Source organism: Tachypleus tridentatus, chromosome 6 (assembly GCF_004210375.1).
Source record: "Tachypleus tridentatus isolate NWPU-2018 chromosome 6, ASM421037v1, whole genome shotgun sequence".
NCBI classification, from domain to species: Eukaryota; Metazoa; Arthropoda; class Merostomata; order Xiphosura; family Limulidae; genus Tachypleus; species Tachypleus tridentatus.
The window spans coordinates 146,161,072-146,176,888 of NC_134830.1; the positions used below are offsets into that span (position 1 = coordinate 146,161,072).

Consider the following 15,817-nt stretch of genomic DNA (forward strand, 5'->3'; position numbering starts at 1 on the left):
CAAAATCTCATGTTACAGACTGGATTTGTTTGTTTTGGAATTTCGCACAAAGCTACTCGAGGGCTATCTGTGCTAGCCGTCCCTAATTTTGCAGTGTAAGACTAGAGGGAAGGCAGCTAGTCATCACCACCCACCGCCAACTCTTGGGCTACTCTTTTATCAACGAATAATGGAATTTACTGTAACATTATAACGCACCCACGGCTGAAAGGGCGAGCATGTTTGGCGCGACCGGAATGCGAATCCACGACCCTCAGATTACGAGTCGCACGCCTAAACACATACAAACTGGAAAAAAACAGTAAGTTAATAAAACGGGTACACTTAAAATAGAACCAAATAAGAGAATTTCTAGAAATTAAAAAAAACAAACCAGAAAACTATTGTGTTGCACAGGGACGCTGCGTTTGGCGTGGAAATAATAAAGTACTGAATAGATTTGTTAAAACTTTGGATAGTTTAAGTCAAGATGGCGAGTTAATATGCAAATAATTGTGGATATACAAGTCCAAATCTAACTTCTACTGGTAGCGTGATAGTGACATTGAAACACATAGTCTTTTAGGGTAAGACTGTGTTTTAATTATTTATTGTATCTGATATTAACGTTATATTGCTGTGAATGTAAATATATCCTTTACTCTATTCCAAGCATAACTAAAGTAAAAACAAAGCCGAGTATTGTAACAAATTTTGAGAAGTAAAATAGATAGCGGTCAAATTCATAATGATAATATAACGCTATTTTCTCCATAATCAATGTTAGAGAACGTTTAGAATAAATGTGTGTTGTTTCCCAAACATGCTCGCCCTTTCAGCCGTGGGTGCGTTATAATGTTAAGGTCAATACCCATATTCGTTGGTAAAAGAGTAGCCCAAGAGTTGGCGGTGGGTGGTAATGACTAGCTGCCTTCCCTCTGGTCTTACACTGCTAAATTAGGGACAGCTAGCACAGACAGCCCTCGAGTAGCTTTGTGCGAAATTCAAAACAAAAACAAACTGTTGTTTCCTTGCTCTTATTACGTAGCAGCAAAAAACATAAGAGTACAAATGAAGTTATGCACATAGAGTTACATTAATTTACATATGGCCTTGTAACTAACTCGACACATCGTGAAAAGCCATAGCGCCATCCTGTGGCAAAAAGATCAGTCTTAATAATACAAAACATTTCACCAAAACGAGTTCAAGAGAAAGTTCAACCGAACCAAAAGAAATAATAAAAACATGGCATATATCAGAAAAAAAACAGGAGTACCACCACACTACGTACAACTGACATCTTTATAGATGTCAGATCGAAACACTGCCATAAGCAAGTCTAATAAATAAAAATTATGACAGGAGAAGAGTACATGGAGAAAAAGGTGTTAGCAATAATTTATAAGTCACACTCCCTATTCTTTGTGGATTTCGTTTGATAAAGTTTTTTTATATATGTTTATATCTGAAAATGGGAGGCACTGTTAAAAGAAGGCCTGGCATGGCCAGGTGCGTTAAGGCGTTCGACTCATAATCTGAGGATCGCGGGTACGAATCTCCGTCGCACCAAACATGCTCGCCATTACAGCCGTGGGGGTGTTATAATGTGACTGTCAATCTCACTATTCGTTGGTAAAAGAGTAGCTCAAGAGTTGGCGGTGGGTAGTGATGACAAGCTGTCTTCCCTGTAATCTTATACTGTTAAATTAGGGACGGCTAACGCGGATAGTCCTTGAGTGGGTTCGCTCGAAATTCAAAACAAACAAACAATTGCTAAAAGTCAGTGACATTTTTTTCGTGTGCTGTATCGATAAAAACTACATTACATTTTATTTACTTATCAGTTTATAACTACATATGTTTAACAATTCAGTATAAGTGCGTATTATCCACATTTAATTATAACTGTTTTCACTATTCACGTATTAAAGTACTTTATGATTTCACATTTATCAACACATAAAAATTCATCTTTACTTCTACTTAGAAGATGAAAATGTGTTATAAGACGAAGAGTTTTTACTAGTTAGTGTTTGTTTCTCACTTAACGAAATATTTCGTGATTTATACCCATCTCTCCATTTCTTCATGGCTGTTATTACGACAGAGGAACAAACAAGGAAAGCTCCGACGATACTAGTCCATGATGGATACTGGTCAAGAAAGAATACTCCAAAAACAAAGGCCACGACAACATCAATCGTCCTTGCTAGGGATACAGGTCCAGCTTCTTCTAATTTCAGTGCAGTAGTAAGTAAAAATTGTCCACATGTTCCACAGAGTCCACACAGAATCAGGAGAACGCCATCCTGGCCACAAGTAGGAATACTAAATTTACTAAAAATGGAGAGATAAACTAAACCAAAAGTAATGGATGCAATGGAAAAGATGCATATCACTACTGGAGTTGAGGTTTTCTGTATCTTTCGCAAAACTATGAAGACCAATGCTGCCGTGATACATGAGCAAAACGCCACCAGAGAACCCTGGAGACGATGTGCTGAACTTACTTTGCCTGTTGACGTAACACCAAATAAGAAAGACGGCCTAGATATAAGTAATACACCTGTTAAAGTCATAATAACTGTAAATACTTGAAATATTCCACATGGTTCTCTCAAGAAAGCACAGGCAAAAAGAGTCACAAGTGCTGGACTACTAAAAATTATAGTCGAAGCATCTGCCAGTGGAATTAGTCTTAAAGAATAGTAACCTGCTCCCATGGAAACTGTTCCTACCACAGCCCGTATACAAACAAACCATCTCTCGCCTTCAACTCCTAAGAATGAATTTCTCTTGAAGATAACGATCGGTACGTACGACAACAACTGAATGCAGCTTCGAATAACCAAAATCTCAATAGGATCCACACTGGTTACAAAGGCAACAATAAATGACGCAGTGGCAAAAAACAGTCCAGAAATTAGAGCACAAAGAACACCAAGAAATGGAATTTTGTGAACCGATTTATTACGTTTCTTTGAAGTGCTATCTTGATAAGTTGATAAAATGTCCAAATTATCTTCGTTCGTTGAAACTTCATTAAAAATCTCATCGTGCTCAACGTGTCGAGGCCTTAACGATTTGCTCTCCATTCTTTTCTTTCCAGCCACCAGCTGGAGAATCTGTAACGAAAATGAAAAATGTACTAAGAAGCACTGGTAGTCGCTGTTAATGGTCGTTATATGAAATTAAAATTTATAGAAAAGAAACCCAAAATGGGCCTGTTTATCACAAAGGTTCTTGTATACTGAAAATATTTCTTTTGTAGCAAGAAAAATGTAACATGGAGAATAACTTTCAGTCAGAAGAGTTAGTACATCTGACATTCTGTTTAAACCCAGAAAACAAACACGTTTCGCACTGAAAATCACGCATATGTCGACTTCTTATTTCATAAAGTTAGTGTAGATATTAAGAACAAGACGATTTTCTCCTAAAATTTGTAATTTCTAGTACTGACTAAGTAGTGTAATCATAAGAACACGCTGGAATGAAAACATTTCTTTGAAGTCAAAATATGAAACCAGCAAATTCAAACAAATGTAAAAATGTTTTCTCACAGTTTCCATTTAGTTACAAACGTCTAAGTACGTACATTCTTTAAAACAATTGAAAAAATGGTTAATTGTTTGGTTTTTCGTTTGTTTTTGATAATCGCAAATCTCCACAAAGAACTAGTTGCCTGTGATCTGCTCATAGCGGGTATCCAAACCCAATTTTTGTCGCTATAAGCTCTGAAATTTACCGTCGAGCCACGACAAAACTAATATTTATATACTTTTAATCACAAGAATTTTTACTAAATTCATGACTTTGGATAATGTAATAATTACTATTCAACAGCTGTCTTTTGTTTATTGTTTAAAAATATCGTATTCTAGCACTTTTTCCGGAATTGGTCAGTTTGACCAACTTTGTAATCACCATGTAAAGATGAAAGTATAGATACAACTTTTAATGCACTAAGTTTTAACCACATTTTGCAAGCTAAGTGCAGAATAGCAGAAACGTCGTACCACGGACGGCTACATATGTGCTAATAATTAGTAATCATAGTGCATATATTTCATTGTAAGAAATGGGCGTCATCTTTCAAACTTTTATTATTCAAGATTCTAATTGTCTGAATCTTTACCAATAAAAGTCCAACAGATGGCGCCTCATATGACACCTCAATATCTTCTACCATTGAAATCTTGCTGTATTTTAACACAGCAGATGGCACAACTATATTATTTGTCTTTTTCTCTCTCTCTCTCTCTCTTACACACACACACACAGAATTAAGTAAGTAGAATGTCGATAATATTATTGCTCCGTTATAGTAAGATTACAGGCGCAAAAGAAATCATTTTAAAATTATTTCTACCACGAATATGCCGATGCATTTAACAAATTTTTACCGAGTCTATGTTTCGGCATGGCCTGGTGGGTTAAGGCGTTCGACTCGTAATCCGAAAGGCGCAGGTTCGAATCACCGACACACCAAACATGCTCGCCCTTTCAGCCGTCGGAGCGTTATAATGCGACGGTCAATCCCACTATTCATTGGCAAAAGAGTAGCCCAAGAATTAGCAGTGGGTGGTGATGACTAGCTATCTTCCCTCTAGTCTTACACTGCAAAATTAGGGACGGCTAGCGCAGATAGCTCTCGTGTAGCTTTGCGCAAAATTAAAAAAGAAACAAACAATACCAACTCTACAGAAGTGAAAAGTGATTAAGAGCAAAAGTACTTTTTCATCTAACAGTTCTCAAATTGTATTTACATAACCACTAGAACCTCGTGTCACGTAGTAATGATGAGGGGCGGGTTGTATGCGTTGATATTGTCGCCTGGGGTCGCAAGATTCGGGTTGTTAATGTCTATGCGTCTATTCAGGGTGGGAAGGTTGTTTCCTTCTTCTTGGCCTTGTACAGGTTCTTGATAACGCAGGCCGATATTGTTCTTGGTGGTGACTTCAATTGTATGCTGAATCTCCACCTTGACAAGATTGAAGGCTATCCTCTTTCTGGTAATCGGTATACGCGGGGTTTGCCTGCAGTGCTGTCGGACTTTGAGTTTATCGATGTCTGGCGTACGCTCTATAGGTCTGCTTTTGTGCCCATTTGGACCAGTCAGTTCATTTCTTGTCACCTGGACAGGTTCTACATTACACCTGGTCTGAAGCAGAGCCTTAGTATGGGTGCAGTTTATCGGGTTGGCGATATTTCATTTCGTTTGTCTAACCATCGGGAGTTTCTAAGCACGTTCCAGGATTTTGTCCCTATTTTTTAGGGTTCGGAAGTGTGGAAGCTCAATGTCTCCCCCTTTGCAGAGGATGAAGTTGGAGACGAATTAATTGCCTTGGTTTGGGGTCTTTGTTCTGTTGAGTCTGTCGACAAGTCCTGGTGGGTGGGTTTCAAGGAAGCCTGTGCCTCCTTGTTGAGACAAGCTGGCATACAGCATTCGCGAGCTCGCCGCCTGGCTTTGCAGGGCAAGCAGGACATCTTAGCTGCCTCGCTTCGAGGCAGACCAATGGATCAGTGGTTCCTCTCAGTCATTGAGAATGTTAAAAAGAATAGAGATTTGGAGTATTCCAAACTATTCCATGCAGCCAGAGTTTCCTGTCTGATGGAATCACTTGGTTCCAGAAATGTTACTTGTGTTCCACTGTGCAAGAACAGGCAGATCTCTAGTCTGTTGATGGAGGAGGGTCAATCATATTCTGACATCTCTGACATTCTAGACATGTGCTTCGGCTTTTACAGCCATTTGTATTTAGTTTCACCCATGGACGAAGGGTTGTGGCATGACATCACTCTGTTTTTGCCCTCCCTCGATTCTTCTTTACATGACCAGCTGGTGAAGTCCATCAGCTTGGGTGAATGTTCGTCGGCCATTCGGTCTATGCTGCTTGGTCTAAGTGTCCTGGGCTATATAGACTGCCAGTGGAATTTTATCGCCACGTGTGGCATGTTGTCAGACCCTTCTTTGTCAGAATTTTTAACAAATGTCTGACGAGTGGGTCTATGCCATCTGGTACGCTGTGTGGGCTCATTACACTTATATGTAAGGATTCCAGCCAGTGTGACGATCTTTCTTCCACGCGTTCCATATCTCTCTTGAATGTAGACACAAAGATTATTTGGAAAGTCCTGTGTGCCTGTTTGGGTACAGTTATGCCTCATTTGGTTCACTGCACTCAGACATGTGGCGTGCAGTGTAGAAGCATCCAACAAAATCTGGTGCTTCTCGGGGACCTCTTTCATTACATAACAGATAGGGATATCCCTGCAAACACTCTCCCTTGATCAGAGCAAAGCTTCGATCACGTTCACCACAAATTTGTTTTGGAGAGGTGTGGTCTTCCTCTTGTATTTGTTCAGCATGTGCAAGTTTTGCATGTAGCTGCTTCAAGCAGGCTCTTGGCTAACGAATATCTGACGTCATCCTTTCCTATCTTACAGGAAGTACGTCAGGATTTCTGTTTCACATTCGCTTTATGTAGTAGTGATCAAGTGCCTACTCTGTCATCTGTATCACTCAGTTTCGATACGTGCCCTCAAGTTGCCAGGGGGTGTGGTAATCAAGTATATTCTCATGTGGACAATGTAAACCTGTACCTCGCGAACCCAACATCCCTAGGTTCGGCGCTGTCCATTGTCAATCGTTACTCTTAGGCCAGTGTAGCCCAGCTCAACTACGTCAAGTCTTGGGCTTGGTGGTAAGGTAAATTGGCCTCATCTGCTGACACCCTGTTTGGACTGGATTGGACCTCTTCTCCGGTCATTTGCTTTGGAGTTCGTTTTATTGCGAGCCCTGAGGCTGTCTGGAGGAAGGAGGTGCAGCGTGTCGGTTCGGCAGTTCACGATTATTGTTACTGCCCTGCTAATTTGTTTGGCAGGGCAGAAGTGGTGGTGAGGAGGATACTCCCCTTGGTCTGGTACCTTGGGACTATGTTTCCTCTCGATGACCACAATGCGCGGGTTATCGAGTGGCATGTTTTCGCCTTTCTGTGGGGTGGCAAGCCTGAGACTGCGTCTCGACTTTCATTGGTCCTGCCGCCTTACATAGGAGGTCTGGGCATCCCACGTGTCTATACCCAGCGTATTTCTCTTTTCGTCTACCGCTTTTCACTGTTTGTCTTTGGAGGTTCATCCCTGTTGCCACCTAGCCAGATTCTTAGTTTGCATGGCGCTCAGGTTTTTGGTGTTTCACTGAGCCTGCAAATACCGATGATTTTTATCCTCCCTCCTGGTACGTGGACGCTGCTTTGGAGATTCAGACAGACTCCCGTTCCCTCTACCGCTTGCTGGTACCTGGATGAACACACAGGATAGCTCTTCCGTGGGGCGTTATTTGGGGCCGCGTTGTGCTGCGCCATGTCGATAGCTACCTCCAAGCTTTTAACTGGCGTGCAGCGCATAACATCATTTTCGTTCCAGTGTACATTAACAGTCTTTAAGTACCCCATCTGGCTTGTTCGAAACCAATTTGTTTTCTAGTAGGCACCGGTGTCGTACTTTAAGATTCTGCATAAGGCCAGGTATAAGCTCTTACTCCGTCTTGAGGCAAAGTATCGGCTGCTGAGCCCTAGAGACTTTTACCATCGGTGGCGGCCGGACCTTTCGCTGATGGAAAATCCGGTCGAACTCGGGTTTTGAGCTGCCCTATTTCCGCTCCTGTTTTGTGTTATAGCGTATCTTTTAAGTATTAATCATTTTATACGAATTTGTAAATTTTAAATTCTTATAACTGTTTCTATTTGTGTCTTTTCATTATTAATGTTTGTGTGTGTGTATATATATATATATTGTAAATGTTATTCCTGTTTATTGTAACTGTTCTTAACTTTGTATCTATTTGTTTCGTTAACTTTATGTATATTACTTGTTTGGTATGTTTTTTTCCTTTTTGATTTTCATTTGTATTTTGTGTGTGTGTGTTTCTTATAGCAAAGCCACATCGGGCCATATGCTGAGCCCACCCAGGTGAATCGAACCCATGATTTTAGTGTTGTAAATCCGTAGACTTATTGCTGCTAGTGGGGGGCCATTTGTAATATAGTACTTACTTTTGCATTTTTCGTTTTTGTTGTCACTATTCTTATCATTGTTTTTCTACATTTGGTACGGTGTGTTTTTCTGTACAGTGTATACATATGTCGTGCTATTTATAATTTTTTAATATTATTTTTGTTTTGTAAAACCTTTCCTTTAATTTGTGAATATATTTATTTGTATATATTTATGTTATTTTTTTAGGCATTAGTTGTTCATTGCCTGTAAGGCCCGGCATGGCCAGGTGGGTTAAGAAGTTCGACTCGTAATCTGAGGGTCACGGTTTCGAATCCCGGTCGCATTAAACGTGCTCGCCCTTTCAGCCGTGGGAGCGTTATAATGTGACGGTCAATCCTACTATTCGTTGGTAAAAGAGTAGCCCAAGAGTTGGCAGTGGGCGGTGATGAATAGCGGCCTTCCCTCTAGTCTTACACTGCTAAATTAGGGACGGCTAGCGTAGATAGCTCTCGCGTAGCTTTGCGCGAAATTCTAAAACAAACAAACAAATCATTGCCTGCACATAATTGCCTAATGTGTTGCTTTTTTTCAACTATCTTGATTACTTGTAGTATTTTTCGTTGTAAATAAATTCAAATTTGCAAACTTCAAGAAGTAAGTTTTATCATGCGTACCCCCAAATGGTAGTAGTTTATCTTCATTTTGTTATTTATTTATTATTTTCATCTTTTTATGTTTATCTTTTATCTTATTCTTATTTTAACTTGGGAGAGAATTCACCTTCGCATAACTGTCTGCAAGCAGTGAGGGGTGATATAGATGTTGGGCGTTGTGGGCCTGAGCACCCGCATTTCGTTCTCCTAATTTTCTTATGTAAGACTAGCGAATTGGAGGTTAGGACTGATAGACTGTGTATCCTCACCGTAATGTGGGTCCTACTTTTTTAGTCACCTCAAAAATCTAGGACAGATTTTATAATCTCTAGGATCCTTTCTTTAAAAATATGCAGCATATTTTATTCCATGTTAGTACTTTGGTTTATGGCTTGAAAAGTTTTATAGTTATAATATATATTTTATCTGACCTAATTTATCTACATTTATATCAGCTCAGAATACTTTGTTTAATTTTTGTTTTTTAATTAGACGTACAGCTTTCTGTAGACAAGTTATCGAGTTCCAGTCACTTAAATAAACCTCGTGTCATCGAGCGTTTTCTTTGGAGTATTTTCCTACTTTAATTTATATAATCTAGTTAAATTAGTTAGTAAATTAGTTTTATAACAATAAATAAAAATACACACACGAACTTCAGTACTTAGATTTAAAATCTTGTCTTTTCCAGCTTTGTGATCTTATGTTGCTACCAATATAATATAAATCGCATCATTATTTTAGTCTAAATATTGGTAAAGATACAGTGGTTCAAAACTTATCTTCTATTCAAATGTACAATTTAGACTATGGAGTATAAAGCGATTATCAACCAATGTCCTAAAACTAATAGATCTATCTTTCGACCTAAACTAAGAATAAACCAAATTATTCACATTTTCCAATGCAATCAAATTACAGAACATCTAAAGGTCTGTAATTTGTAATATTAATCGCTCAGGCCCCATAACATTGAAAAAAATTGAAATACTTTCTTTCAATTGATTATAATGGCCCAATAACAAATGTCGAAAACAATTAGACATTCTTTAAAAAACAGGATCTACTGTGGCCTTAAGTTATTATAGGGCTAAAACAATATCCTGAAGAACGTAACTTGTTTATTTCATACGAGAACTTGTAAAAAACGATTGATGTATCCTGCTTCTACACTGACGACTTGTACCATTCTAAAAAAAATAGTCAATTTTCAAGAGTTATTCGTTATGCCTTTCATATAAATAAATTTATAAATAAATAAATCCTTGTTATAATCATCTGGCTATTGTTACTATACTTGTTTATATATCAAACGCCATAACAAGAGGTTGAACATGGTTTACATGATTGGTGATCACAGATTGAATAGTCACACCACGTTTAACTATGCCTTGGCCATCTTCCTCTATCAATTAATATATAAAGCGTGTCATTGATTGCAAATAAATCCTATGACTTTTCTGGACATGATATGTGACCATTCCAAAGTATTTTCTACCTATAGGCTAGCCTTTCTTCTAAGAGGTCAAAGGAATGAAAAAAATCCATAAAATCATTCGGTTTTTGCTTCCTCGAGTTTATCACCGGACAATAGTGGAAAAACTTCATTGATTTATACTTCATTGTTTTTCACAACTGGAATTAAAATGTAAGATCTGGATAGAACAGCTGTTTAATATGTTGTAGCTAGAAACACAAAGCAACTGAAATCCTCGTCACAATTATCAGCTGGACACAAAATTACATTAACGGAAGACTAATGCAGTGAGTGTTTGACTTAATGTATTTAATATTGTGAAATACCCCTTCAATGAAGAATCGTTGTCTTAGACTCGTTTTTAATGATCACATACTAACACTTCTACAGGGTGTTCGGAAAGTCACTGCACATTTATATATTTATTAACATACAAACAGCACAGTGACTTTCCGAACACCCTGTATAATGTTCTCCGTTTGATAATTTTTGGCATAACTATAGTAAATCCCAAAGAAATTGGCAACTCTTTCAGCTTCGTTTTCGAATTTCTAGAAATTATCTCAAATTTTACAAACTTAATCATCTAAGTTAATATGTATCGCGTTCAGCTGTCCTAACTGTAAATAAAACTAAACAGCCCACTCAATATCATACGGACATTTCACTACAAAACACTGCTCGATACTAAGAAATTAAGGGATGTCATTTATTTTCATTGATCTTATAAATCACGTTATAGTAATAACGGCCGATCTGGTAGTTAATTTAATTACAACATTCAATCTCTTAGATGATTTCCCCACAAAAATACAACTCGCATGTCGCAGAAGAAACAAATCACTGAATTTACTTTGTAGGTCCATTTTATAGATCTATTATTGAACTAAATTGAAGAACATCCACCTCATTCATATAAGTGACACTGTCTAGACAGTCTGAGAAATACCTTTCAATTATGGTACAGCCAATCATCAGTCACAAAACACAAGTCAATATATACTGACAAAGTAGTAGCTTCACTTCAAATTCCTGTATACAAAGACGTTTAGGGTTTTTTCAGCTGCAGGATTAATTATAAACTCGACTAACACACAAACACCATACAGCACTGATTGAGCAGAAGACTACCTAGCTTTCATCCAAACATTCAGCCTCGCTCGTTCATTCAGTACTCTAACCATGACATCATCATTTTGGAAGTTATCATGGAAAGTATCATGAGAAGTTTATCGGTTCCTCTACGACACAGATTTTAGTGTTAATGGGTAAAGTAGTGTATAATAAATTATTCATTTTGCTGCTCATTTAACAGAACTAAGTTTGAGGATTTTAAGCAACTTGCTAGATGAGGCGACTACCAATACTTGATAGTTTCAGCTCTCAGCTGGAAAGTTGCTTAAAATCCTGAAACTTAGTTCTGTTAAATGAGCAGCAAAATGAATAATTTATTATACACTACTTCACCCATTAACACTAAAATCTGTGTCGTAGAGGAACCGATAAACTTTCTCATGATACTTTCCATGATAACTTCCGAAATGATGATGTCATGGTTAGAGTACTTCCGAGAGGCCTTGCTGTCATAAATGACAAAGAAGAGCTAATGGGCAACCAAATTTTACATATAATGACAATATATATAGTAATTTATGCGAATAACCTTATAATAAGATTACATAGCAGGTCAAAGTGTTTAAACAAATATTATCGTTTTGGAGTTACACAATCAATTATTACATAACTGAAATGTTCTTAGAACGTTGAGATAAGAAATTTTGTGCTACTGCTATTAAGTTTTCTAGCCAATTGACATATATGATAATTGAGAAACATCTTAACTAGTATTTGACCATAAGAAATCTCTCAATTTTGTTACATGCCTTGTTGATACGTGGATGTCCTCTCATGAGAAGTTCGTGGGCAAGTTTCAATATTTCAGAACGATATACTTTTGGAATAATTTTATAAACTACATTCCAGACCTCTGAAGCTGACACATTTGATGGTCTGAATTCACCTATGAGCACACAATTTTATAAAAAGTAACCATTTAGAACTTTTTACAATTCATATTTTGGGAGTGCGTATTTAAACAATGATTAAATCTATAGATCCTTTTCTTGTTCAGCGATCAATTTACTACTAACAACTGTAACTTTACCAATTTAACCAGACTGATCATGTCCATCATCGTCACTCACCAAAAATCATCCTTTGGATAATCATTCAAAAAATTACTGTCGTATTCAAAAAATTGTCTGAGCCAAATCCACAATATACTCTGAACATGTCTATCATTTGTTTCTGGCTTAATTACTGAGCCAGAGCTCGAGTAATAACACACGAGGGAACCACTTCTGGATTTTCCTCAACAACATCAAACTTAGATGAAATGGTGATCGGTTCACTAACCACCACGGGTTTAGCAACAAATTTTCCTCCAGCAAAATCGTTTTCCAACAATAATGATATACCCTTAATTGGCAGAGTAGGTCTTACTGAAACCAAGACAGGGCCTTAAACTAGTTACGATGTTTTTGTTCGTTTTCTAAAATAAGATTTAACATTAATAAAACCACCCTTACCAGTAGCAGAAGTCGAATATAAAGGCAATATACCTTCTGACAACAATGACTGAGCCGCGCTATAACGTACGAGTCGGTTTTACATAGGTAGGAATAAAGTGTTTGTGAAATTGTGTTGGCTTTTTTCATTTTTAGTAGTAATTTGTTCAGTTGCGTCTCGTGTGTCTTTATTGGATTTGTGCGTATTGGTTTAAAGTTGTTCGTGTCTGATAGGGTGTTCTTCATTTTGTGAATGTATTCATTCGTGTTCATTATGACTATAGCGTTACCTTTATCTGCTTTTAGAATTTTTATGTTTTTGTCTTGTTTTAGGTTTATAATGGAATTAATGTCTCTTTTTGTAAGATTGTTTTTTAGTTTTCTGTTTTGTGAAATTATGTTGATGGTTTTGTGAGAAAATTCTTTGAAAAAATCGTTTAAGATCTTGTTTTTAGGTGTTTCTGGAAAATATGAATTTTTAATTTTACGTGGGAAGTTTGGCTGTTGGATGTCAATAAAATTATCTAAGTTGTCTTCTTTCTGTTGGTTGTTTCCTTTTTTTTTGTTTTCTGTAGAAAGTATCACAAGTCTCCTGGCTAGATCTTCTAAACATGTTTTGATTTCTATGGCTGGAATGTACCTAGGTGTTATTGCGAAGTTAAGTCCTTTGTTAAGTAGATGTATCTCGTGTGTGTTTAATTGTTGGTCGGATCTGTTAATTATGAGTTAGTCAACGGTTTGTCGTTTTGGTGTCTTTTCTGTTGTTTGTATCTTAGTTTTTCTAGTTTTTTGTTGTGGGAGATCTTTTTGTCTCTGTCAAACATCAAACACCGCCCTCTACATTCCGACACTCAGTTACACAACCCCTTCCAAACATGTGGTCAGCTTCCGGTCAGTTACCTCTTTCTTTGTGAACCTGACGATGACCGAAGAAGGTCAAAACGTTGTTCGCTCTTCTATGTAAAATATTTTCTCAACCCAAACGAGCCGTTTTTACATATATACAATTGTGTCCAGCTCGAGTTTAGGAATATATTTTTCCACAATTTATTTTTTATTCCAAATTTGGTAATCAACAACTGCACTGCCTCAGGTCATCGCTAATGTCGCGCGCTTCATCACTGTCTGGCCCGGCTTGGCCTAGCGTGTTAAGGCGTTCGACTCGTAATCCGAGGGTTGCGGGTTCGAATCCCGGTCGCACCAAATATGTTTGCCCTTTCAGTCGTGGGGTCGTTATAAAGTGACGGTCAATCCCACTATTCGTTGGTAAAAGAGTAGCTCAAGAGTTGGCGGTGGGTGGTGATGAGTAGCTTCCTTCCCTCTAGTCTTACACTGTTAAATTAGGGACGGGTAGCGCAGATAGTCCTCGAGTAGTTTTGCGCGAAATTCAAAACAAACAAACTGTTAGCATCTTCCATTATATTCGTTGTTATATTAGTTACGTCCCTCTGCACCTCGATAGAATAATCCAGTTCTTCCCTCCCTATTTACTCCACAGGCTATCCTATTAACGTAGCATACTAAATAATTACGTACAATAATAACTTCCTTATGCATTGCATACCTATTCCTATCTATTCCTTTTGTTATCTTTCCACCTCTTAGTTCCTTATATGAACAAGCCAAAGTCAGAAATATGCTACTTAATATAGCCTGCTCTTTATAAGTAAGTCCTCTACTGCTAGACTTACTACAATTGTTTCAACTTCTCTAGTCGATATTAACCATTGTATCCTTCGCAACAGCTGGAGTTCCTCTTATTTCTGTTGCCATTTCTCATAGTTTACTCTTATCTTTATTCACTGCTTCTACCCCATTGATGAGAGATTCTATTCTAATTTCTTCCTCAAATTATAAACTCTACATAGATATTGCACATCTTTACCACTAATTATTAAAATTTGCATGCCATTCCCGAGCTTCCAAATAAAACCCACTGATTGTACCTGTCACATCTTACAAATTAAACTTTGTAGGCTGACAGTAGTGAACCAACTCGGGCTCCAAGACTGGCTGTATCAGTATCTTAATAGAGTTAAACTCTATCGCCTGTTAGTGCCCAACCTTCATTGCTACATGTTTTAGTTGACTCAACTTACGTTGGTGTCCTACAGATAACTTTGGTGGCTACCAGAGAATGAAATCTGATATTGTTCTGGCCTTTTTAGATCTGAAAACCTGCATTTGTCCCTCAGCTTTCGAGTGTCTACCCGTTTGCTTCCAAGTGATTTCACGAACTCTTAAACTTTGATTTCAAAAATATTTTCAAATTTCCTTCTCGGCACGTGTTTGCTATCACTCCCGTCGTCATATTTAGATCGAGAAATATCTCCCCAAATCCACGTTTTCCATATCACTGTAAAGACAATGGATTTGTAACTAGGCTCTTCCTTCATTGCCCGCCTTTTTACTCCTAGCTGGTTTACTTTTTTTTCACTTATTCACATTGCTTAATTCAAATTTTCACTATCGTACAGTTTTTCTTCAAAAACTACAGTCTCGTACAGTGTATTCTAACCAATATATCTTGCCCAACACAGTAAAAAAGCTGCATAATTCAATGACATCTTAAATTAGGCTACCTGTTAGTACCAGAACACACATACACTTAGACATCTGCACCTGACGACGCCTTTATTAGCGAAACCATGATCTAAATAAATGATGTATTTGTGAAACGTACCAGCCCGTGAAGGACAGCAACATCGTAATGATAAACACAACTTTTCTATATTATCTCCTAATTTAATAACAGTTGTTGTTTGTTTTACAACTGACAACCTTACCCCCAAAAAAATCATTATTTTCTTTGTGACTAAGAACAAAACTTGGAAACATTTTGACAGCCGTTTACACAATCGTGGTATTTGTAAATGAGTACAAAGTTACTTGTACCGCTAGTGTACACTTATGACTTGAAGAACAGCACAAAGTTTAAGGTTTTCACTGGACTCTTCCGATTTCATTACTTATTGTTAAATTCAGGTACGTTAGACTAACATGTTGATTTTGTTAATAAAGTTGTTTCTCCTTGTGTGTACAAATGCACTTTGCTATGTTCTTTCCGATACATTTGTAGTGGTTTGGTTTGCTTTTGGTTTGTTTTATTTATAAAATTCTTTGTAGTTTGTATCGGC

At 37.6% G+C, this 15,817-nt stretch overlaps 1 protein-coding gene across 1 annotated transcript in view; it reads right to left on the reverse strand.

Moving 5' to 3' along the window:
• Positions 1–1,791: 1,791 nt before the first annotated feature.
• Positions 1,792–15,817, reverse strand: part of LOC143253969 (solute carrier family 35 member G1-like) — a 34,310-nt gene continuing 20,284 nt past the window's right edge. Inside the window, exon 2 of the mRNA XM_076508643.1 lies at positions 1,792–3,107. Coding sequence (XP_076364758.1) covers positions 1,962–3,077 — 1,116 coding nt within the window. The 5' untranslated portion in view covers positions 3,078–3,107 and the 3' untranslated portion in view covers positions 1,792–1,961. The remainder of the gene's footprint in view (positions 3,108–15,817) is intronic.